This window comes from Corticium candelabrum, chromosome 3 (assembly GCF_963422355.1).
Source record: "Corticium candelabrum chromosome 3, ooCorCand1.1, whole genome shotgun sequence".
In the NCBI taxonomy this organism is placed as follows: Eukaryota; Metazoa; Porifera; class Homoscleromorpha; order Homosclerophorida; family Plakinidae; genus Corticium; species Corticium candelabrum.
The window spans coordinates 4,181,497-4,206,412 of record NC_085087.1 but is presented as its reverse complement, the minus strand read 5'-3'; the positions used below and the strand labels follow the sequence as shown (position 1 = coordinate 4,206,412).

The following is a 24,916-nucleotide window of genomic DNA, read 5'->3' as shown; positions in this document are numbered from 1 at the left end:
CATCTCTCTACAGTCTTATTGCTGATGGAAAGTACAGAGAAACGAGTATTGGTAAGACTAAGTGGAGAAGTTTACTGCCAACGTCGTCTATGCAGAGCAATTGCAACAAGGTAAGCATGCAACACCTTCAATGTTTAGAGTATGCATGTCAGAATCACAAAACAAAACAATGGCGTTGTTTGTCGTGTAAACGTAATAATATCACTCATGCCTGCTGTACTTTTTTTGACAATTTTAGGTGTCTGCATGTTGGCATCACGCTCTGAAGTAGAACAATTGCAATCTAATGTATTCCTTAGATATCAATGCCTTACAATGATAGCTAACACAACTAGATTCTAAATTTAATTAATGAATGAAAATATTTGCTACACTTAAACTTAGATCTTATTTCTAGGAGGGATTCAACGTCAGAAGTGACCACTCATCCTGGGGCCCAAGGACCGCACAAGCTCGTCTGGGACTTATTGCTAACCTACAAAACAATTGTGTAACTCCAGACTCTTTCGTTGGCTACGGAACACGGTACATTTACAGGCCAGCCAAAAATAGTGCTGGTAACTACGCCGGTCCTTACCAAGCAGACAACGGTGTAACAAACGCCAAAGCAATCGGCTACATTATGGCACGTTGATATAAATACATTATACATAGAATGTACGGTGAATGTATGGTTGCTGCTTCTATGTACAGTAACTGGTAGCAATTAGCTTTAACGTACATTTTATGTTCAGTATAGATAACATCGACTTTCATGTTCGTTGTTAGCGTCTTGACTGTCAAATAGCAGTAAACAATTATATAGAAACGATGTCGATGTCATAGTCTGTATACGACGAGTTCAAATAGCAAATTGATTAAATCAATGCAGTTTACCTCTAGATGTTGATTCCTAACAACTTTGACCGCGTACGCTGCATGCTCTAGGAATGAAAGATTTCGAATAACCAAAACAGACATTATGACGTCATCACTTGCTAGCAGTGATAGTCACATGGAAAGATCACGGTACTGTACTAATTTTTTAAAAGTGTTGTAATTAAAGCTAATTACAATGAGCATGTAACGTAACGCGACATAATTAACGTCGGGCGCCGTTACGTTATGCAAATCACACTGGCAATTTTGTTGTCGTAACGTACCGTATTGATTTCGTAACGTAATGTAAGATGTTGAGTTGGGTTTAACTTTTCCCGGTTGACGTAAGCAATTATATCCAATCATGGAGCAGTGCGTGGGTTTCACTGCTGTAAGATGGATATACGGACGAGCGGCGTAGTGACCTTGTACGCGAGTATTCGTGTTTCTAGGACGTCAAATTAATTGTTTAAAGCCCGGATTTCAAGAGCACTTTGCTAAAAGAGAATGTGCTTGGAAAGCTATTGCCGCAGCCTTGCATCGAGAGGACAGCTAGGTAAGAGTTTCTCAGAGTAGACGTCACACGTAGACAACCATTGACAGGTTACATTTTGTGACGAAGCTTCATGAGTGACGTCATGTACGAGACGCTGAACGTATGCGAGGCAGTGGTGTAGATTCGGGGGTTCTTGGGGGGGGGGGGGGTTCGTTACTCCAAAAGTTATGAGCGTGGTTGCTCATCTAAATTTACAAACCAACAACGTATCATTTCGGTACTGTATAATTATGTACATGAAATCACTCTATTAGATTGTAAAATCTATACGCATACATATACAGTTCTTTGGGTTACAATGGAGATATCAATTAAATCATTCCTCCTAGTTGATATGAAATACGTCCCGGAAGCGTCCTTTGACTTTGCTATCTTTCTGAGAAGCAAAACGGTAAGGTAGTCTTAGTCTACTAGTCATCAGTTTGATAAGGAGGCCCGGGAGTGAAAAGTCATTTTCATCTTTGGCGTTAAATTAATTGCAGCTCAGTCATCCCTCGTCCTCGTGTGAGACCCCCCGCTGATCTTCAGACTTCTCATGAGCACCTGCTCGAGGATGAGATCCAAGGACAAGCCAGCCCAATGACTATCACTTCTCACTACATGGAGACTTCCTCTAGAATGTTGATACACATCTGGAAGCTCATTGTGGAGATTAGACATTCGCTGTAGATATATCCATGCAGGTTTTGTGTAGTGATTGTGTCCACATGCGTCCAAGTGAGGAAGCATCTCTGAAATAGTTTGGAGATGCAATTCCCAGTTGCCAGTACGCTCTGCCCGGATATACTTGCAAAGTATATCAACCATATCAATGTGCTTCAACCAAAGTGTAGCAGTCCTAGATGACTTCAGGGATTTGGCTTCTCTTTGACTAGCATCACACTACACTGGCAAACTTGATCTGCAGACATTGAACCTTGCATCACCTTCTCATAGAGAACAGCAGCTTCATCCAGGTCTGGATGTCTAGCAGACTTCTCATGTGAGACGTTGTAGCTTCAACAACTCTTCTGTTTCCACATTTCCAGATTCTGGGTCATCTGAACTTCCAGGTAAAGGCACATTAAATGTTTTGGCCAGCACCAAGGCACTGAGAACTGCATCAACAATAAGCTGTGCCCGTACATGTACTGCTCGAGAAATTGCCTTGCCAGTACGCATGTGCATAAGTCAATTGCTGCAATTCTTGTAATCCAGATGCAGCCATAAGATGGCCAATAGACCCAAGGTAACTCACTTCGGTATGAAAACTTCCCAGACGAAGGACAATATATTTCAATTCACTTTTCACTGGCTCAGTTACAATAATCATCAGAGACTTCCAAAGAGTGGTTGATAAAACGTGATAATGGCTGTAACGTTGTGGCAACGTGCAAGCTTATGTAGATACATATTTCAGTGTAAAGTAGACATATGGCACATCACTGGGATTCATGTCAGTCATGGGTAGAAACATCACAGACGATCTCCCAGAGTGATTGCCTTAATGTACAAGTTGCATCATCCCAGACCACATTGGCTTTGGCGATCCAGTCATGACAGAAGTCTTCCAAAGAATATCAAAATGTGCTGTTTGATGTTTCCACTGATGATAGACGTTGTGAGATTTTTCCATTGCTTTTATGTCGTTTCCAATCAATTTAGCAGCAGTTTCTACTATCTTCATTTTTTCCGTGTCAAGATCAGCTTTCTGCTGACTGTAGAAGTCATGGAGCAAAGCTTTGGCCTTCTTTCTGAAGGTAACGACATTGGGCTTACCGTTGATTTCAGTTTTATGGATAGTATCTCCAAAATATTTCTGCAGTTTCTGCTGCATGTGTGGTTAGCTGTATGGACCGTTTTCTGAGTCAGCCAGATTATCTTCCATACGTAATCTGTTCGTCATCATTTTTTCAAGAAACTAGCAACCTCCATGAATGCATCAGTTCTTTCTTTATCTTTTGGGCGACCTAATTTTGCCCTTTTCTTTTACCTTAATTCATGCTGATAAATTGCTGGTATCTCTTTCTTCGTACGCAAATTTACACTAGACCCTCCATGGTACACTGCATCTGCAGCATGAAGATCATGAACATACAAACGTCTTGCTTGTACGACATCTCCCCAGGTATCACCTCTTTCATGACACATTTGCTAGAATTGTGTCACTCAATTCAAATGTTTCTACAGCGAAAACATTAGAACTTCTTCTCTTTCTACCCAACGTCGCTGGTGTGCGACAGAAGAAACATTCCGTGCTGAAGTTAATTCTATTAATTAATTAAACTGCTTTTCTGCTGATCTAAGTTGATGCCTTGCAGTCTCTACAGCTGTACCATGTCTTTATTTGGCTATTTTAGAAATTGTGGATATTTGTTGAGAGTTGCAGTATTTTCGACGGCATTCGTAGTGTACTTGTTGCTCATTCCTGCAATCACTTGCCTTGTTGATACTTGCACTTTCCTTTTCTTCCAGAGTAGCAGTTGGTGATGTCCTTTCTAAAGGCTGCTTGCAGATGATATAATCTTCAGACTCCTCTAACTAACGCGTCCATTGCATTGCCGCGTTGACAAATCTAAAATTACCGGGTATACGGGAACTTTGACGCCGTAGCAGTGATTTCGGTCATGGTCGGAGAAAGTGAGTAACGGAGAAGCCGAAAGGGTAGACTATTTCAGAGAGATAATCGTAACCTTGCCAGAGTGGTTTCTACATGAGAACACGACGATAATCTGGAAACGACGGCGATTTCGATCACGTTCTAGTCTAATCGCAGACGGAGAAGCCTTGAACACGTCTCGAGTGAGGTATTTGTTCTTCACTATAGTGTTTCTACGTACCTAATACGATACCCTTGTTTCAGAAGAACTGTATGCTAGACAAAGAGATAGCCTAAGAGGTCACGTGATTTGAATGCTATCACTTCCCAATTCACTAAGCTATTTAGTATGTTATAGAGCACACTTTTCTGTGTAGTAAACAGTTGAGAGAGTTTGTGTTGCAATTTGTTGAAGGTCAAACCCTAGAGTGCCTGTACTAAACGGACACTTTTACAACCGCCTTGATGGATGGCAAGATCGACTGTAGACAGCAGTGATGGATGACAAGACGCTAGTCCAGTCTTAGACACGGAGTTTGGAAGATGCTCGTCCACGTGGTTCTCGTAAGTCGATCGCCAACTTCACATGCATGTGCACTTCACGTAAATTTTGATGGACAATAACCTGGCCTTGTTAAGTTCCTGAGTGTGTAGAAACTAGTAACTGAAGCAATTAACCAGAAGAAGGAAAAGCCCGGGCTCATATATTAAAGTTTCTTCGATTTTTGGTACAAATGTGATTCAGTTTTAAATAGTAGGCTCAGAATTCGGAGACCAAAAAAGCAGTGAGTTTGACAAAACTACGTAAATCCTCAAAATTATGTGATGATCGAGGTACGTACCAAGCAAAAATGGCACTGGTTCAGTCTGCTATGCAGTAAGAAGCAGGTTATTTATCAAGCTCTGCTTGCTGTGCTTTAGTTTGTCAAGGTTGTTCTAAACTATGTATATAAATGTAGCCAATTTTTTGACGATAATTTTATAGTCAGAAATAACTACACTACTTAATTGTGTTTGATGAAAGGGCAGCATGACAAATTCTCAGGGGTAGATGGAGTCACACACACACACACACACACACACACACACACACACACACACACACACACACACACACACACACACACCACACACACACACACGCGCGCACACACACACACACACACACACACACACACACACACACACACACTGAAAATGCTTGACTATAGCTGGCATGAGTGTGTCTCCTTTCATAATTAATACCACTCATAGCTGAAATTTGAAACCAAGTATTCATGTTTTATCAGGCAGGAAGCATGAAACATTTCCAAGCTACTACACTCTTCAAGCTACTAGAAGCTTCTATGCTCACCAGGACAGGAAGTATGATGCACTCCTAAGTGTGACACACACATTTCAAACACGCACACACACACACACACACACACACACACACGCACGCACTTGTGACTAGCTCAGTCACGTGACTCTTACCAGTGCCATTGCTAATTAGAGCGAGCTCATATCTAACCAAGTACTTACACAAGTACAATCTAGATCTGTTACCAAGTCTTCTAACTGCATGCATATTTCAAAGTCATAGCTATTTGGAATGCTGAACCAGACATTCGTGTCCAGAGCATGCCTTGTATTGGTTATGAGTAATACATCTGACACAGTCATATGGTATGTGCAGTCCCTGACCTAAACTGTTGGTGTCTTAGTTGCATTACATCGTGGAGGAACTGTGAGTGATTATTGTTCAAGTGCTGTACAAGCCATTTGATCTTCTTCTTCAGGTGTACAAACTGAACACAATAGACTTTTCCATCGTCAGACTGCAGAACTTAGTTTTCGCTGAGGGGACTGCAAACATTCACGAAAACGTGCAAGAAAATGTCACACCTATTCATCTGCCTGGGATCAAACTCTGTTGAAAAGTGGGTAAGCGGAGACAGGTTAGAGCTAGAACTGGCTGGATTAGGAGAGCGAAACATCGAGTTTGAAGATGCCAACAGCATAGACAGTTTGAAACTAGCCAACGAGGGAGGATATGAGTTTATGAGGTTTCCTCCCAATTGTCGAACACTTGAAATCATTGAACTACCAGCAGAGGGATATACACCACTATTCTTGAGTAGAGTGAAGGGAACAGCACAGACCTGTATTGGTCCAATATCCAGATCACTGGACATGTCCAAGGTTGAAAGACAATATCTTGTCGCAAGCATTCACAAATACATTATTGTTCTTAGACAAATAACACAGTAAAAGACGAGCCAGTGAGAAGTGTTACCGATGTGAAGCACTCTTGCCTATGTCAAAGCTCAGAGAGCACCTTCATTCTTGCAGGTTTGTTGCCCAGCATTGCATTCCACTGATGGTTGTGCATAAAGGTACATTAATTAACCAAAGAAAGATGCATAATCCATTGTGAGCCAACAACAAATTGTGGTCAACTAACTCTTGTTAATAACACTTAGATGTACTGAAAATAGTAACTGTTTAGTAGTGTATTTCAGATAATATAATGCTGTTGTGCATTTCACACACACAAACTGTATACATAAAGGGTACCATGTTTATCTCAATGAAAATGTACCCTTGTTTGTCTCAATGAAAATGTTTTGTTAGTTTCAGAAGCCTAAACAAGGGTACCATGTTTATCTCAATACAAATTTTTTGTCAGTTTCAGTGTTTACAACGATAGAAACGTTTAGTGCCAACATGCAATGCCTGCATGAGTGATGTTGAACAGACATCTGACTCATAATTCTGCATAACCTTCAAACTATAAGATGTAGATGCTGTGATGTGGTTATGTTATGTCAAGTGGTTAGATGCTGCTAATTAACTACTGTAATTGGCTGAGTGCCAATACTGCATCTGCATGAAGTTTAAGCAAAAGTAATGTTTTTAGCTATGCCATTTTGACACATGGCAAAACCCGGATTTCCTAAGCCTCACTTTAAAGCAGGCCCTTGAATCATCACTAAGTTATTTTCCCATAGTACTCTAAAGTGATAATTTTGTTGCAAATGCCCAATGTTGAACTGCCTCTGACAATGTCAATAAATTGCAAAATACTTCCAGACCAATCAAAATTTGATCAAATACACCAGTGTTGACTCTAGCACTGAGACCATTTCTTCCTGTTCTACTGCAGTGATCAAAGCGAAGGACTCTTCTCACCATGTCACTCATTTCAAAGTTCTCTTTTATCTTCACCTTCACTCTCACTTTTGCTTAGCCTGCAACAAGATAATGAAGATGCTGGAAACCTCCAAAGATCTCCAAATCAGGTGACAATCAAAGAGTACCTGTATCAACACCGTATACCCATTTTCTCAATGCAGTGTCTTTTGCAGGATGATGAAATAGCAACTGATCTGCAGCAGGTAATCCACCTTGTACTTTTTGTTTTTTTGCTGCATTTGTTAATAGCATTGCATTGAGTCAAGAGAAATTAAATTCTTATCTGTCATGCCTAAACTGGCTATTGTGAACCCAGCCTTCAGCTTGTTCTGAATGTGTTCTTGCTTGCTATCTTTGTGCTTGTGTTCATTGCTATGTTTTTTATCCTGTTGGTTAATTAAGATAGTGAGATGGATATATCATATTTCAGCCAGTGTCTAGTTCAGATCACACCAGCCCAGTGCATGTGGGTGCTGCTCAAGAGAGAAGACTAAAGGAGGTATTTAGTACTGCTATGCCATTCAACAGTGTGTATATTACATTAGATTAACTTGACAGACAAGGAGGATACGAATGGAGCAAGACAGAATTTGAACAATGCTTGCTTGCGGACCAGGAGAAGGTACCTGGACAATAGCTTTTTTCTGATTTACTGCTACATAGCTAAATATGTGTTGAAATTCTTACTTTATTTTAAGGAAAGAGCAGCACAACAACAGAAATTAGAAAGAATTGTATGTTGTTGCCACTAACTGCTGTTAGCTGCTGCAATTATTAATTGTAAGCTTTCTAATTACAGCGACTACAACAAGTGCGCCAAGCTCTAAGAGAAATGATCCCTCCTGAACCCACTGAATCGTATAGTGGAATAGATGTCAAACTGTTATTTCCTGACTCTTCGAGGGCTCAAAGGAGATTTTACAGTGATGCTCCTCTTCAGGTAAAATATACAAGACAATGATAGGTATTAGCGGTAATTGCAGTAAGATCGATACACCCATTACAACCAAGCCCGTATATCTCTTGCGTAATTAGAGAGGACATTAGAAAATGATGCAGATCCACAGTAGCTTTATCAGTCTCTGCAAAGCTTTTAGTGTGCTTTATGTTTTGCTACAGAGTGGCCAATTCAAAATGATAGGACAGCTTATGGCTTTGTCCCTTCTGCCAGGGAGAACTGGATTTCTTTTCCTGGCACCATGCATCTATGATTTCATTTGTGGAGTGCCAATTAGCAATTCATCCTGTCATAGACCACATTCCAGATCCTGAAGTGAGAGACATAGCCCTCAAGGTACATGGACCTGTTGTAATAAACCTCACTTGAACTGTTTATTAAATCATGTTCATATATGAAGATCAGTGAAGCAGACATGGAACTATTGCCCCAGTTGCTGATCCAGCCGCAAGTGACAGAAGTCATCTATGCTTCTGGATTTACACAAGAAGTCAACCCAGAAAGAATTAGATCTCAAATCCTGCGAGCAATTCTTCTGCAGCAATGCATTTCTCTGTACATACAGAGATCAATGAAATATCAGAAAGGATTGCATCTGTTGGTTTGTTACAAAAAATTGACGAGCATTCTAACTTGTTTAGGAAATATTTTGTAGCAGGACTGACTCCAGCACTGACTGCCGGTAAAGTGATTAATTATCCAAAAGTTAGCCTTGACATGAAGTTACTAGCAATGTCTTGCTCTGTTTGGCTGATTTCATTCGAGACTTTTACCAGCACAAAACATTCTCTCCTCATGGCTCAAATGAATGTGGCGTCGTGAAAAGAATGCCTACATGAACTGTCTGTCATTTTTGGATGACTCTCAAGATATTCACGTTCCTGGTATAAAACTTTAACTGTGTGTGACTGATACGACTGCATAGATCTCAACTGTGATGTTACACTGTCTGACATATTGTCATTTTGACTGGATCAGCAAATGTACCTGCCCTTGGATTTCCTCATGAAGGTACAGTAGAGTTCACAACTGTGGGAAGGTACCCAATCGTGTCAACATGCACACTGACGATTACTCTACCTACAGGACACGAAAAATACAAATATTTTAAGAAAGACTTCAGCGAAGCTGTCCAAGGACATGATTGTTTGGGCAATTGTAATTGCTATTTTCTAAAATACTTAACAGGCATTTGTTGGTCAAAGAGACATAACAAGCATTTATTGGGATGCAGCAAAGTTAAGTCTATTTAAGCAGAGTTTGGCATTGTTTATAGTAGCTTCATAAAATTGGATGGATTGATTTTGCACAAAACGTTGATTGAAATTGGTACAAGACGAAATGTATGTATACCTGTGTTACACAAAGTTAATAGACAGCTAGTTCAGAAACTGAAAACACACCAGAAATCTATGAAACCAAACTGGGTTTGACTGGCTCAAGCCATTTGCTGTCTATTTTTTTAAATTTACAGTTGTCCTAGCCATGCAGCAATCAAATAGCATCTGTTTGAGATAAATGTTTCACAATTGAATACCTAAAGGCTTTCGTACAGATTAGGTTATTGAATCGAGCAAAAAGGCAGTTGCAATTTTCTTCTTAATAACTGGTAAATGTTGCCTGATATCTCTAACATTCCCTTTCCATAGTAAGAGATGACTCTGTAGCACACAGCACTTATACACTTGGGATTTGCCAAATTTCATTCAGCTGAGCTGATGATCTGTCAGACCGGCAGATCAAAGTGCTTTGTATCACCGCTTCTTGCAAAAAAACTGTAGTAGCAATAATGACTTCTACCAATCTAAACACAGCACTAGCCATGCACGTTCTGGCATTGCATGAGAGGGTAACTCCATGATCGTAAGAAATAGAGTCAAACATGAAATGATGTCACCTGATACCCACTATACAATGTATGATAGCTTTACATACATACAGAGAGTGTGCGAGTGGTGGCATAACCATAGTAACCGTTGCTATGCCGCCATCTTGGAGGCAACAGTTCTGCGTCCGGGAGCTTGCGTGTGTATTTTCTCTCAGATGGCGCGTAGTCGCGTATCGCAATACTTTGAGGGCTTGTCCCCAGAGGCACAACAAAGGTATAGGACTAAATTGACCGCTACTGGACTTCTGATCGATCCATACGCCATCCCTACCTCAGAATGGACTCAGGAGCCGGATGTAATCCCAAAGGTGCAATGGAGCGATTGAGTCCTTTATATGGTACTAGCTCACCTGTTAGGAAATTTACATCTGAGCAGCAGAAACTTGAAGTCACGCGCAATTTCTTGTCAGGAATGGGCAGTTTAGACTTGGTGGATATCCCATGCGCCGTTCCATATAATTCGAATTTCGCGCACGAGTAAAGGCGGATCTTCCTGGGATATTTTAAAAAATATTCTCAGCACGTTTCCAACGTATGCACTGAACAATAGGAACTCTGTCCCTTTGCTCTGGACGTAGTTCGATATTTAAGGTAAGTACAATCATCTACAGCTAATCCAGTCTGATGGGACTGCTAGAAAGCATTGTGATCGAAAGCGGACCAGCTGAGCGGTCGTTTCGTCCGCCCCCTACCCTACGGGCCTGCTGTAAACCAGCCCATATAGGCTAAGATCTTCCGAGTCGTAGCACAATACTAGTGACACTCTTGTTTGCCATATCGGAATGGAAGAGGAATTAATTAAGTGGGCATGCAGTACATACGTACTAAAGGAAAGCCGACTTTTCTCAAAGGTGCCCCAACAGACTGCGGCATGCAGAGACGTGTTTCCCAACATCCACACTATAGCGGCCTACACATATTACTTGCACTGGTTGACAGGTCTTTCCTCTAGTCTAGGCAATTTTTGAGAAGCCGCCGTCACTATGCTATTTATCTCAGAAGGTAAATTATTTTTGCCAAGTGCTGATCTTGGCACAAAGGATACAAATTTCACTAAATTGTATGCAGCATGCTTGCTGAGTCAGCCCCTTCAAAACAATTTTCAGACCAAAGCTTGAAATTTATTGCACACAACTGGATGCATGTTTGACGTCACCGCGGACGCGACTGTGTGTTCGCAGAACCGAGGACTAGCCTCGAACGTCTAGACCAGAGAGCGCGCGAACTCTAGTCTGAAGCGATTTCAGAAGTACTTATCAAAAGCGATGCTAAATGGTAGTCTAACAGCGTAGAATTGTTTTACCTAGAGCAACATATCATTTGTAACTGCCATAAACGAAGAAAAGGCGTCTGCCGTGTATACGGCAATATCTTGGTGGACGGCATGAAACGACGACTTTTTGATTCTTCGGCAGACCGCTAGATAGTCTAACCGCTCGACTAGCGAGACTACCAGTTGCCAAATGTAATGGTCTATCGACGCTAGCTTCTGTGTATGTCCTGTCGCCGCAAGCTTAAAAACATCGAAGAACTGAAGCTGAAACTAAGATGTGTGTGTGTGGTGTGTGTGTGTGTGTGTGTGTGTGTGTGCGTGAGTGCGTGCGTGTGAGTGTGTGTGTGTGTGTGTGTGTGTGTGTGTGTGTGTGTGTGTGTGTGTGTGTGTGTGTGTGTGTGTGTGTGTGTGTGTGTGTGTGTGTGTGTGTGTGTGTGTGCACCAGAGTCTTCATCACGGCTCTGGCGTGTACTTAATCGCCCACGGGGATTTCTCACGCGCGTCATCAGCGTCAGTACACTTAGCATAACCGATTATTGCTAAACCAATCAGAATTTACAACGGACATTCGGGTTCTAAGACGCTGATTGGCCTAGAAGGCTATTTCCGAAATCATTTTAGTGTAGACAGGCGCGCTCTCTGGTCTGGAAGTTCGAGGCTACCGTAGGAGTTCCAGAAAGTTGACGCATTATGGAAATATGGGTGGTTGTGCGGGGACTATTTAATTTTGGAAACTACTTGGTTTCGGGACATTATCTATACGGCTTATTTGGTTTCGAAAAGGTTTTACTGGCTATACTGTGATAGGGAGTGCCGACAAGTGAGGACATATTATTTCAATCAAATAATCAAGTACAGTATCACAGTAATCTAGATGACAATGGAAGCAAAAACCTATTGATTAACAATAAGAAAATATATACAGTTGTGTATATACATACAATATATTCTATGCACTGTACACAAGTAGACAAGCAAACTACATGCAAAAGGCGGTTCAAGTGTATAGTACACAGTGTTTAGAGGTTGATAGTCCAATTCTCGTGCAGACCAGTTACTTGAAAAGCTTGCCAAGATCCACGCTAAATGAGGTACCGAACAGAGAGAAACCGATCTTGCGACCCAGCTGGATACCGGTTCCCGCCACTTTTAGGTTAAGCGAATCGTCTTTGATACCTGCTCCACATGATAATCCAACTCCGACACGAAAATCTAAAGCGGATACATGGCATTCAGCCAGGGTGAGTCCAATCTTAGCCTCGACATGGTGCGAGGAGGAACTGATGGATGCATCAGCGCTGAAGAAGTGAGCATCGATCTGTTCCAGGGGGTTCTTAACTCCAGGACCAGTTCGAATGCGAAAACTTCCAACGCCTGCCGACACCTCAATTCCAGGGCCTTGCAAGTTCTTGGTTACTTTGCACGCAAGATCGGAGTACCCAGTGGAACATACAAAGTCGTAAGTCTCGTCACTCTGCCATGCGTCATGGACTCGTATCACTATTCTAGAACTGAATAGTTCCATGTCGTTGTATTTTGCAACCCTCAGAATGTCATCGACTTCTTTTACGCTGAATTTGCCAAAAGCTACATTTGATGCAACCGCCATAGAAGCTAAGGGTAGTGCAACCGCCATAGAGCTTGAGGTACGAGTCAATGCCCCTTTGTACAAGGACTGGAAACTATATATTTTTGTTCACGGGGGAGTATGGGACTGTTTTGTTTACAGGGTCTTTTGACTATACGAAAGGTACTATTTTATTCATATTTGCTTCTATTTTTTCCTAGGTTTGCTCCTATTTTGTTCACGCATGCATGCATTCTGAGCCGACGGAGTGGGGACTGTAGAACTATTTTGTTGAACCTACAGAAACGTGGTATCGCGTAGCCAGCCTCTCCCTTTTCGACTCCCGACGGCGAGGGACGGAGGAGCTGACTACAATGCCCCCGCCGTCCGGAAGTCGAAAGGGAACGAGCTGGCTACGCAAGATTAACTCTGCGAAGATTTACAGTTTAGATCTATTTTGTTGAAGTGGGGAATGTAGACGGCGAGGGACGGCAAAGACTGTAGGCCTATTTTGCTCATGCATTCTGGACCCACCGCAGCGGGGACTGTAGACCTAATTTGTGGGATCGTGGTCTCGCGTACCCTAAACTCCCCCCTCCTTTCGACTTCCTGATGGCGGAGACGAATGTTTCAAATGGGGGAAAGCTGGTTACGCGAGACTAGCCAGGGACTCTAGAACTATTTTGTTAAACCCCCCAAAGCGGGGACGGTAGAGGTGTTTTGTTCACGGTGAGTTGTTAGCTGCATATCCGCGCAGTTCTTCACAAATCCTTTTACAAATTGTGCTATAGAGCTAAGCACTGCTTGCAAACTACCGTATCTAGAAGATGAAACGCTCGCGGGAATTATTTTGGCGGTTTGTTAACTAAGAAATTGGCGGAAAAGCATATTAGCGAACTTTATTTTGGCGCTTGGACAGCTTTCATACCATATTACGGGGGAATCCCCACTCACTTGTCAGGTGGCCAAGCCAACTCAAGGAAGGTTTCAGTTTGCTGCGTTCGTGGCCATCACATTTCCCTGACTTACTGGTCTCCAACTACAGTAATGATAAAGATTTTATTGACGGAACCCACATGACTCCTCCTTCTTTATCGATATCTTTATGGCCTCATTCTCATGCTTAAAACTACCCATATACGCATCACGTGACAGTCAATCAAGTCAGAATAAAATCTATAAATTTTTATGCAATAAATTAAATTATTGATTATAATCAGCAAATTGAAATGTTGCGTCGAGGTATAGTAATAAACATCAACATATAGTAACTACATACAACTTTATGTTGTACCTGATAGAATAGCTCTAGTAATCTAGAAAAGTGTCGTGAAAACATACAACTGAACATTAGAATCAATATCAACAAATGAATACAGATAATAAAACACTGCAAGTAACACAATGCAATACTTTATATCACGTTCAAAGATCCATGCAGATACAATATTTGCTAACTACACTAATGCAAAATATAGCCAAAATATTAAGAATGCATAGAACAGCTGACCCATTGACAAGTAAAAACGCACATGCACTGTCACAAGTTTACAAAACCTTATACATATACATGCTTGCTTAAAAACGTTTTCGTCATCCAAGACAAAAAATTACGTAAGCGATATTACAAAAAGCGACTCACTCACAAGAAACTCTAAATATCAAATGCAGAAACTGCATGATGTCACAAAATAGATTCATATGCTGGATTGCGGTGAAGTTGTTCCGTATTCTCACTCTCCATTGTAGAGTAAAGACGATTGGCAGTAAGCGTCTCTTGCTGGTGATCAGACCCATGAACAGACCCTGGACGTTCATCCGGAACTTCATAGGTGGAAACGATTGGTGTAGATGCAACAGCCGGAACAAAACTTGCTGCTCTCATGATGACTTCATAATCATTAGATGGAGGCGGTTTCTCCATCCTAAAGACAGACAAAACAAGATTTAATAGAATAAATAGAAACAGATACACCAATAAGTTATACATACTTTTATTTTCTTGCGGTAATCGAGTAGGTAAGTACAGCAGTTGCTACAATTGAGCACAAGCACACAGCAATGATAATTCCAGTAACAGTACCAGCTGAGAGATTGCTGCTACTTGAATCACTAGCACGAGGATGGAATGTAGGACAATATTGGCATATAGTTTGAAACACTTCTGTTGTACGATATACATTAGGCTCGTTGGAATCTACAAATATGCACTAAACGCCACAAGCACACGCATCAAATTGAATGCAATTTTACTTAATCCGATGGACACGATTCTTGTGGTAACTACTGGTGCACTTGTAACGCGGACAACAGCAACAGAGATGATGTTTTCTTGACGTTCACCTGAAGCTTCCGCACGACAAGTAAAATTTCCTGTTGTTCTTACTGTGATTGATGATTGCCGAGAATAACTTCCATCCAAAAGATCATTACTAACATCAGCATGTCTTTGTGAAATAGATGAGCTATTTCCTGCCATCCATGTTATGCTTGGATAATTCGGGTAAGCTCTTGCAACACAAACAAGTAGCTTTGTACCATCTCTACAAAGATTAGCATCTTGTGTAGTAGATAACATAGAGACACGAGCAATCACTTCTATTTGCTTGTTTTCCTGTGTATTAGGAATCGAACAGATGTAACGTCCAACACGATTCACACTAACTGTTGAGTGAAGTACATTAGCCCGTCACTACTAACAGTAAAGTCGTCAGAACTTGCAACAGCTAATCCAGATGAATTTGTCCATTCTACACGTGGCTTCTCAGGATATTGTCTTGCACTACAAAATAGACCCACACTCGTATTAAAGGCAATATTGACTGAAGGACTCGAAGAGCTAGTGATAGTAGGAGCAGCTAAGAACACACACATGATATTAACTTTAACTACTTGGTAATCAAACACACAGGTAAGTGACCATTCCAACAACAGTAATTACATACTCTCGTATTTGCAGCTAATTCGTTGACAACAGTACAGTCATAATGACTACCATCTTGAATGGCAACATTTGAAAGACTTATCGTCGATGATCCATTAAAGTTAGGCAGAATAGCTCCGTTTAGTCTCCACGTGATGCTTGGACTAGGTCGACAAGTGTGATTACAGTCCAACTCCAAATTACCAAATTCATTCACATTTCGGTTCAACTGATCAGCAGCAACATCATTTACAAACATCGGTTCGGCTGCAAACAACAGCATCACAATAACCAAACTAACTCAATTCCTTACAAAATTAAATTGCAAGATGTGATCTCACCATTTACAATAAACATTCTTTCATCTGAGTATCCACACAGATAACATTTATAATCACCAGGTGACGACACAGTCAGGACAGACGTAACACAGTTTGCGTTATTTGAATTCATACCGTCACTAGCTGTTGTTTCTAACATTTGTTGTCTACTCCATTGTATACGTGGAACACAAGGATATGAACAAGCCATGCATGTCAGTAGTCGAGATTTGTGACTAGCTGTAAGATAAATTGGCTGAGACATACTGACAGATGTTGGAGACAAAATAAATGGATCTAGTAAAATATTTACAAATTTAGACCAGCAATTCATAACAATCACATTCATGTGTTTACGTTGAATTTGCTCAACATTTTCTTTGTTCTGTCCATCAATTTCAAAAGTATAATTTCCATTTTCTGTTACATGCACATTTACCTGCACATTGTAAGCATGTCGTGGAGGTTGTATAGTTGCAGCTTTTAATGCTGCAAGTTGATCTCCTGATGAATTGCGCAACAACAATGTGGGTGAGTGAGGAAAGCAGCGTGCAACACCATACAAACTAACAGTCTGCTGTTGTGCTGGATTAACAACAGATGAAGGGCAAGAGACAGTATCCAAACACACTGCCCTTGATTCAAGTAAACATGGAACTGAAAACAAACACACCATCTAAGTATACACTTTAGTAGCAAGTAAATATCAAATTAACCTTTTACTTTCACATTCACACTGTTATGGTTTTGCCCACACGTGTTGTTGACTACACACTGAAATGTTCCATTGTGTCTCACAACTGCTTTCAATGCGACAGTTTTCATGTTCATCCAATCTCTTTGTTCAATTCCATTCTCAAACCAAAAAATATTGGGAGATGGAAGACCAGTAGTAGAACAAGTCAAAATTAAGTCATCATTCTCTTGGACAAGACCATTAGCTGGTATCACAGAAAGCTTGGCAGCAGGTGGGGGCTAGAGTAGAAAAAATAATAATCACACCTATGTTATTACACAATCTATTTCATCTCAACCTACCTCCAATGTCAACTGTACACATTTCACTAACTGTTTTGTGTCTATTAGTAGCATTGCACTTGTATATCCCACAATCATTTTGTATCACAGGATTCAACGTGATTCTAGAAATGTTTGGTGACAAGACAGATGAGTGCGGTCCACTTATCATAACATCAGGGTATGGTAGACCAGATGCTGAGCAGTTAGATATTTGATTCATTCCAGTACACACATAAATTTTACCTCCAGCATTGCAAAACGATTCAACTTTAGGCGCAGCTAGAGGACAAATTTAAACAACCATACAGAATGACGTCAGCACCACAGAATAATGTTATAACCTTCAACAGTTACAGAAACTGACTCGTTTATACTTCCCACTGAATTGTTGACTTGACATTGATAAACTCCACCATCAGATAACTTTTGAGCTGTCACATTATGGACAAATGTTTTGCTTGTGACAGTAGCTATTGGTGTATTATCTTTGCTCCATGTAATGGTTGGAATAGGATATACATCATCTTCAACACTGCAATGTAAAGTAAACCTCTCTCCAACCAATATCGTGCCATTAGGAAACAAAAATGTTTCTGTAAACACAGGAGCAGCTAAAAAAAGCACAAAATTATCAAGCAACCTTCAACAAAACAAATTCATTACACATTGAAATTAAAACAATAAAATGTACAGATTCCACATAAAGCAAGAAGACTATTGAGAAATTACCTTTTACTTCCAGTCTGGCAATAGCAGTGATATTAGTTGTAGGTGGTGTTGTTGATGCTATGCACTTGTAGTTTCCTGTATCTAGTGCTACTGGATTTGTAGTAACCAAAGTAGCAGTATTTGTTCTTATGATTGACAGGTAGTTGTTGGCAACTAAATATTTTCCATTTCCACTCATTCCCAAAGGTAATACACTACCATCAGGCAATACAAACTCTACTTTAATAGTTGATGTAGTAGGAAAGCTGCCATCAGTTTCCTGAGATGCACAAGTAAATGTTGTGAATGCAGCTGAGTTTTTGATAAATCCAGTAGATGAAAATGATGGAGCTGGTGTGAAAACCAAGACAGCATCTAGAATAGAAGTTTGCACAGATATCTTTCAAATACACATTTCAATGTCATGTTTGTTGTTACCGACATACAGAAATAAAGCATCTGATCTAAGTATCAAATGCATTTAGTGCAAACAGAAGAATTCATAACACAAACTGTTCATGCCATTTCCAACCCTGCTCCAACAACTACTTGCTACATTCAGAATCATTAACAAGCAAACAGTACTTCCAAAACTGGCAGCCAAGAGTGTAGCTGCTTAAACAAGGAATGAAGTGTAAGTACTTGAGAAGCACTGAACATCAAAGCAGTACAAAACTCCCACTATCAAACAAACTACATACATACTCTGCTGATTTCTTTCACTACCATCGTTGTTAACGTTTTCTAAACATGACCATGCCTATTGCACAGCCCAAAAGATGTAGTTATTTCTTAGTAAAAGATTAGTCAAAATTCAAAGTACCACAAAATCAATTAATTAAATTAAGGAAAGTACTATAGAATGTGACCCACAAATATAAATGCAATTTTACAGTCACTGGTCAGTTTTTCTCATATTTCAGACATACTGCATCTGTAATTACATAATCAACTAATTAAAAAAGGTGCGGACTGCGTTATGTGTAACATGCGGAAGGTTGGAGCGAGCATTTCAACCCAAATAATGTCTCAATTTTCTCTGACTGCGATAGCAAAGCCAACTCTGGCACCTAGATTAGGTTTTGAAAAATATAGCTAGTATGACCTAGCAACCGTATAGAACTAGTACTTCCTTACCTGCTGACAGTTGGCAAAGTGGGAGTAAGAATATTAGTCGAACAGACATCGTACCACGCTCCCTTGCTTTGACGACGTAACTAACGCAACCGCAGAAGTGATTACATACCGGTAAAATCGGTTGCTATCTTGGATGAAGGTTTTTCTTTGATCGCATCCACGCTCCCGTATAAGCTTGCGTGCGCTAAGCAAACTATCTAGCACAGTTACTGCGTCTGATACACTCACACAGAACAGTTTCTTTCCTACTGTACACCCACCACGTGAAAAAAGCAGGAAAATGTTTTTTGTAAGATATATCCGGGCTAGTTAGGTAGGAATTGATATCTGTGATCGGCTAATCTGCGTTCCGAGTGTAGAAAGCAGTTTCTGACGTCTCCAAAGCAATTGAGCTTGTTTTATCGCTGCTCTGAGTTATGTCTCGGCGCTTATTACAGTCTACGTTCACATTCCTACTACTCTGCCAACTGTACATGTCAGGTACGCAAATATCGCTAGTAGGTCATACCGCCTTACTGTTTACAACATCTTAGATGTTTCTAGATCTAATTTATCATATGACAGAGTTGGTTTGCTGTTATAGTCAGCGTAGAGCCTTTCGTGAAAGATCAGACCATTGAAATGTTTGCCTGCCTTCCGCTTACAACGCTAATTTCACGAAAATGACGGCTTTTCTCGCATTGTTTTATTCTAAGGATAGACAGTGTGCTAGTATGTTTGTACATCAAATGGAAATACGTACGGAATATGCGTACTAGTCACACTTACACGTGCTACTTACTCTTGCACACACGCACGCACGCACGCACGCACACACACACACACACACACACACACACACACACACACACAAAGACACACACACACACACACACACACACACACACACACACACACACACACACACACACACACACACACACACACACACACACGCACTCACACCTCTTCTTGTGTTGCTTTCTGTGACCGGATACAGTATACTCATAAAGAAGGAACAACGAGGTACGAATAGAGATAGCGAGCGCTCCTAACGACTCTATTATTTAGTGACAGTTGTGTTGCTTTTTACTTGAATTAATCAGGGCATTTTCTGTACATTCGTGTATTGTGAAATGTGCTGGCCTTGGCCTCCTAGACTTGTGTAACGGCGATTAAAACGGCTTTTTGATTTTAATTGGCGCTATACAAGCTTGAGAGGTTGAGGCTCGAAATGACTACATCTTTTGGAATGTGCAATAGGCATGGTCATGTTTAGAAACGTAAACAATGATTGTAGTGAAACAAATCAGCAAAGTATGCATGTAGTTTGTTTGATAGTGGGAGTTTTGTACTGCTTTGATGTTTAGTGCTGCTCAACTACTTGTACTTCATTCCTTGTTTAAGCAACTACACTCTTGGCTGCCAGTTTTGGAAGTATTGTTTGCTTGTTAATGATTCTGAATGTAGCTAGTAGTTGTTAGAGCAGGGTTGGAAATGGCATGAACAGTTTGTGTTATGATATTCTTCTGTTTGCACTAAATGCAGTCGATACTTAGATCAGATGCTTTATTTCTGTATGTCGGTAACAAACATTTATGACATTGAAATATGTATGTAAAAGATATCTGTGAAAACTTCTATTCTAGATGCTGTCGTGCTTTTCACATCAGCTCCATCATTTTCACCTACTGGATTTATCAAAAACTCATTAACTACATTCACAGTATTACTTGTTCATCTCATCAAACTGATGGCAACTTTCCTGCTACATCATTTATTTAAGTACAGTTTATATTGCCTAATGGTAGTGTATTACTTTTGGGAGACAGTGGAAATGGAAAGTATTCAGTTACCAACAACTACCTGTCAATCATAAGAACAAATAGTGGAACTTTGACTATTATAAATTCAGTGGCACTAGAAACAGGAAACTACAAGTGCATAGCATCAACAACACCACCTACAACTAATATCACTGCTATGGTCAGACTGGAAGTAAAAGGTAATTTCTCAATAGTCTTCTTGCTTAAGTGGAATTTGTACATTTTATTGTTTTTAATTTCAATGTGTAATGAATTTGTTTTGTTGAAGGTTGCTTGATAAATTTTTTGCTTTTTTAGCTGCTCCTGTGTTTAAAGAAACATTTTTGTTTTCTAATCGCACGATATTGGTTGGAGAGAGGTTTAATTTACATTGCGGTATTGAAGATGATGTATATCCTATTCCAACTATTACGTGGAACAAAGATAATACACCACTAGCTACAGTCACAAGCAAAACATTTGTCCATACTGTGACAACTCAAAAGTTATCTGATGGTGGAGTTTATCAATGTCAAGTCAACAATTTAGTGGGAAGTATAAACGAGTCAGTTTCTGTAACAGTTGAAGGTTACAACATTATTCTGTGGTGTTGACGTCATTCTGTATGGTTGTATAAATTTGTCCTCTAACTGCACCTAAAGTTGAATCGTTTTGCAATGCTGGAGGTACAATATATTTGTGTGCTGGAATGAATCAAATATTAAGCTGCTCAGCATCTGGTCTACCATAGCCTGATGTTATGATAAGTGGACCGCACTCATCTGTCTTGTTACCAAACATTTCTAGGATCACATTGAATCCCGTGATGCAAAATGATTGTGGGATATACATGTGCAATGCTACTAATACACACAAAACAGTTAATGAAATGTGTACAGTTGACGTTGGAGGTAGAATCAGATGAAATAGATTGTGTAATAACGTAGGTGTGATTATTATTTTTCTACTCTAGTTCCACCTACTGCTAAGTTTTCTGTGATACCAGTTAATGGTCTTGTCCAAGAGAATGACGACTTCAATTTGACTTGTTCTACTACTGGTCTTCCATCTCCCAATATTTTTTGGTTTGAGAATGGTCTTGAACAAAGAGATTGGAGGAACATGAAAACTGTGACATTAAAAGTAGCTGTGAGATGCAATAGAACATTTGAGTGTGTAGTCAACAACACGTGTGGGCAAGACGATGACAGTGTGAATGTGAGAGTAGAAGGTTAATTTGATATTTACTAGCTAAAGTGTATACTTAGATGGTGTGTGTGTTTTCAGTTCCATGTTTATTTGAATCAAAGAAACTGTGTTTGGATACTGTCTCTTGCCCTTCATCTGTTGTTAATTCAGCACAACAGCAGACTGTTGGTTTGTCTGGTGTTGCACGCTGCTTTTCTCACTCACCCACATTGTTATTGCGCAATTTATCAGGAGATCAACTTGCAGAATTAAAAGCTGCAACTATACAACCTCCACGAGATGCTTACAATGTGCAGGTCAATGTGAATGTAACAGAAAATGGAAATTATTACTTTTTGAAATTGATGGACAGAACAAAGAAAGAGTTGAGCAAATTGAACGTAAACACATGAATGTTATTGTTATGAATTGCTGGTCTAAATTTGTAAATATTTTACTAGTTCCATGTATTTTGTCTCCAACATTTGTCAGTATGTCTCAGCCAATTGTTCTTACAGCTATTCACAAATCTCGACTACTGACATGCATGGCTTGTTCATATCCTTGTGTTCCACATCTACAATGGAGTAGACAACAAATGCTAGAAACAACAGCTAATGATGGTATGACTTCAAATAACGCAAACTGTGTTACGTCTGTTCTGACTGTGTCATCACCTGGTGATTATAAATGTTATCTGTGTGGATACACAGATGAAAGAATGTTTATTGTAAATGGTGAGGGTCACAGCTTGCAAATAAATTTTGTAAGGAATTGAGTTAGTTTGGTTATTGTGATGCTGTTGTTTGAAGCCGAGCCGATGTTTGTAAATGATGCTGCTGCTGATCAGTTGAATCGAAATGTGAATGAATTGGATAATTTGAAGTTGGACTGTCATCACACTGGTCGACCTAGTCCAAGCATCACGTGGAGTCTAAATGGAGCTATTCTGCCTAACTTTAATGGATCATCGACGCTAAGTCTTTCAAATGTTGGCATTCAAGATGGTGGTCGTTATAACTGCAGTGTTGTCAACGAATTAGCTGCGAATACAAGAGAATTGTAATTTCTGTTGTTGGTATGATCACTTACCTGTGTGTTTGATTACCAAATAGTCAATGTTAATATTGTGTGTGTGTGTGTGTGTGTGTGTGTGTGTGCGTGTGTGTTTTAGCTGCTCCTACTATCACTAGCTCTTCGAGTCCTTCAGTCAATATTGCCTTTAATACAAGAGTAGGTGTATTTTGTAGTGCAAGACAATATCCTGACAAGCCACGTGTAGAATGGACGAATACATCTGGATCAGCTGTTGCAAGTTCTGACGACTTTACTGTTAGTAATGACGGCGCAAATGTGCTTCACTCAACAGCTCGTGTGAATCGTGTTGGACGTTACATCTGTTCGATTCCTAATACACAAGAAAACAATTTGGAGGCTACCTTAGGACTTCCTGAAAGTTGATGCATTATGGAAATAGGGGTGTTTCTGCGGGGACTATTTGGTTTCGGGAACTACTTGGTTTCGGGAGATTATCTATACGGCTTATTCGGTTTCGAATAGGTTTTCCTGGCTATACCGTCATATATAGTACCGACAAGTGTGGACATATAATTTCCATCAAATAATCAAATACAGTATCACAGTAATCTAAACGACAATGGGAAACGAAAACCTAATGATTAACAATAAGAAAATATATACAGTTGTGTGTATACATACGATAGATGCCATACACTTTACTCAAGTAGACAAGCAAACAACATGAGAAAGGAAGTTCAATTGTATCGCACACAGTGTTTAGAGGTTAAGAGTCCAATTCTCGTGCAGATCAGTTACATGACTGAACACTTGGCAAGGTCCACGGCAACTGAGTTACCGAGCACAGAGACACCGATCTTGCGACCCAGCTGGAAACCGGTTCCAGCCACTTTTAGGGTCAATGAATCGTCTTTGATACCTGCTCCACATGATAATCCAACTCCGAGACGAACATCTAAAGCGGAGACATGACATTCAACCAGGGTGAGTCCAATCTTAGTCTCGTAGTGAAACGAGGAGTAACTGGTGGATGCCTCAGCGCTGAAGAAGTGAGCGTCGACCTGTTCCATGGGGCTCTTAACTCCATTACCAGTTCGAATGCGAAAACCCCCAACGGCTGCCGTCACAGTGAATGCAGGTCCGGTCAAATTCTTGGTTACCTTGCACACAAGATCGCCGAACCCAATGGAATATACCGCGTCCCATGTCTCCTCACTCTCCCATGCGTCACCGAGTCGCATCACTATCCTAGAACTGAATAGTTGCATGTTGCTGTAATTAGCAACCCTCAGAACGATTTTGGCATCTTCTTCTGTGAAGTTGCCAAAAGCTAAAGGTGATGCAGCCGCCATAGAGTTTGAGGTACGAGTTAATGCGCGTTGTGCAATGACTGGAAACTATATATGGTGCTCACGGGGGAGTGTGGAACTGTTTTGTTTACAGCGTCTGTTTTGCCTATAAAACAGAGACTATTTCTTCATATTCTCCTATTTTGTTCACGCATGCATGCATTCTGAGCCGACGGAGTGAGGACTGTTGAACTATTTTGTTGAACCTACAGAAGCGTGGTCTCGCGTAGCCAGCCTCTCTCCTTTTCGACTTCCGACGGCGAGGGAGGGTAGAGCTGACTACAATGTCCCCGAAGTCCGGAAGTCGAAAGGGAAGGAGCTGGCTACGCAAAATCAACTCTGCGACCATTTACAGTTTAGATCTATTTGTTGAAGTGGAGATGTAGAAGGCTGGGGACGACAAAGACTGTAGGCCTATTTTGCTCATGCATTCTGAACCCTCCGGAGCAGGGACTTAGATCTAATTTGTGGGAACGTGATCTCGCGTACCCCGAATCTCCCCTTTTCGACTTCCTAGAAAGGGCGTGATCTCGCGTACCCCGAATCTCCCCGTTTCGACTTCCTAGGAAGGGCGGAGACGAATGTGACTAGAAA

General features: G+C 40.5%; 6 protein-coding genes and 1 long non-coding RNA gene across 7 annotated transcripts; 3 read left to right on the top strand and 4 right to left on the bottom strand.

Moving 5' to 3' along the window:
- Positions 1 to 7,740: 7,740 nt before the first annotated feature.
- LOC134176714 (uncharacterized) lies at positions 7,741 to 8,141 on the top strand. The gene is made up of 3 exons (XR_009969344.1): positions 7,741 to 7,791; positions 7,868 to 7,903; positions 7,969 to 8,141. It is a non-coding gene; the product is annotated as an uncharacterized LOC134176714 (long non-coding RNA).
- A 4,104-nt stretch (positions 8,142 to 12,245) lies between these two features.
- Positions 12,246 to 12,929, bottom strand: LOC134177242 (uncharacterized). The gene has a single exon (XM_062644019.1). It carries the CDS (start codon positions 12,922 to 12,924, stop codon positions 12,343 to 12,345), a length of 582 nt encoding a protein of 193 aa, XP_062500003.1. The 5' UTR covers positions 12,925 to 12,929; the 3' UTR covers positions 12,246 to 12,342.
- Positions 12,930 to 14,339: 1,410 nt separating this feature from the next.
- On the bottom strand, positions 14,340 to 16,923 carry LOC134177636 (hemicentin-1-like). Its single transcript, XM_062644411.1, has 7 exons — positions 16,815 to 16,923; positions 16,456 to 16,755; positions 16,120 to 16,395; positions 15,801 to 16,045; positions 15,109 to 15,713; positions 14,848 to 15,052; positions 14,340 to 14,780 (listed from the first exon to the last, which is right to left on the bottom strand). Exons 1-5 carry the CDS (start codon positions 16,921 to 16,923, stop codon positions 15,606 to 15,608), a joined length of 1,038 nt encoding a protein of 345 aa, XP_062500395.1. The 3' UTR covers positions 14,340 to 14,780; positions 14,848 to 15,052; positions 15,109 to 15,605.
- On the bottom strand, positions 16,857 to 19,106 carry LOC134177537 (immunoglobulin superfamily member 10-like). Its single transcript, XM_062644321.1, has 4 exons — positions 18,964 to 19,106; positions 17,848 to 18,201; positions 17,137 to 17,397; positions 16,857 to 17,073 (listed from the first exon to the last, which is right to left on the bottom strand). Exons 1-4 carry the CDS (start codon positions 19,010 to 19,012, stop codon positions 17,036 to 17,038), a joined length of 702 nt encoding a protein of 233 aa, XP_062500305.1. The 5' UTR covers positions 19,013 to 19,106; the 3' UTR covers positions 16,857 to 17,035.
- Positions 19,107 to 19,303: 197 nt separating this feature from the next.
- On the top strand, positions 19,304 to 21,652 carry LOC134177508 (cell adhesion molecule DSCAML1-like). The gene is made up of 2 exons (XM_062644295.1): positions 19,304 to 19,443; positions 21,066 to 21,652. Exons 1-2 carry the CDS (start codon positions 19,380 to 19,382, stop codon positions 21,359 to 21,361), a joined length of 360 nt encoding a protein of 119 aa, XP_062500279.1. The 5' UTR covers positions 19,304 to 19,379; the 3' UTR covers positions 21,362 to 21,652.
- A 692-nt stretch (positions 21,653 to 22,344) lies between these two features.
- On the top strand, positions 22,345 to 23,001 carry LOC134177032 (vascular endothelial growth factor receptor 1-like). Its single transcript, XM_062643733.1, has 2 exons — positions 22,345 to 22,672; positions 22,748 to 23,001. The coding sequence occupies exons 1-2, from the start codon at positions 22,345 to 22,347 to the stop codon at positions 22,999 to 23,001; spliced, it is 582 nt and encodes a 193-aa protein (XP_062499717.1).
- Positions 23,002 to 23,693: 692 nt separating this feature from the next.
- LOC134177033 (uncharacterized) lies at positions 23,694 to 24,463 on the bottom strand. The gene has a single exon (XM_062643734.1). It carries the CDS (start codon positions 24,323 to 24,325, stop codon positions 23,768 to 23,770), a length of 558 nt encoding a protein of 185 aa, XP_062499718.1. The 5' UTR covers positions 24,326 to 24,463; the 3' UTR covers positions 23,694 to 23,767.
- Positions 24,464 to 24,916: the final 453 nt, after the last annotated feature.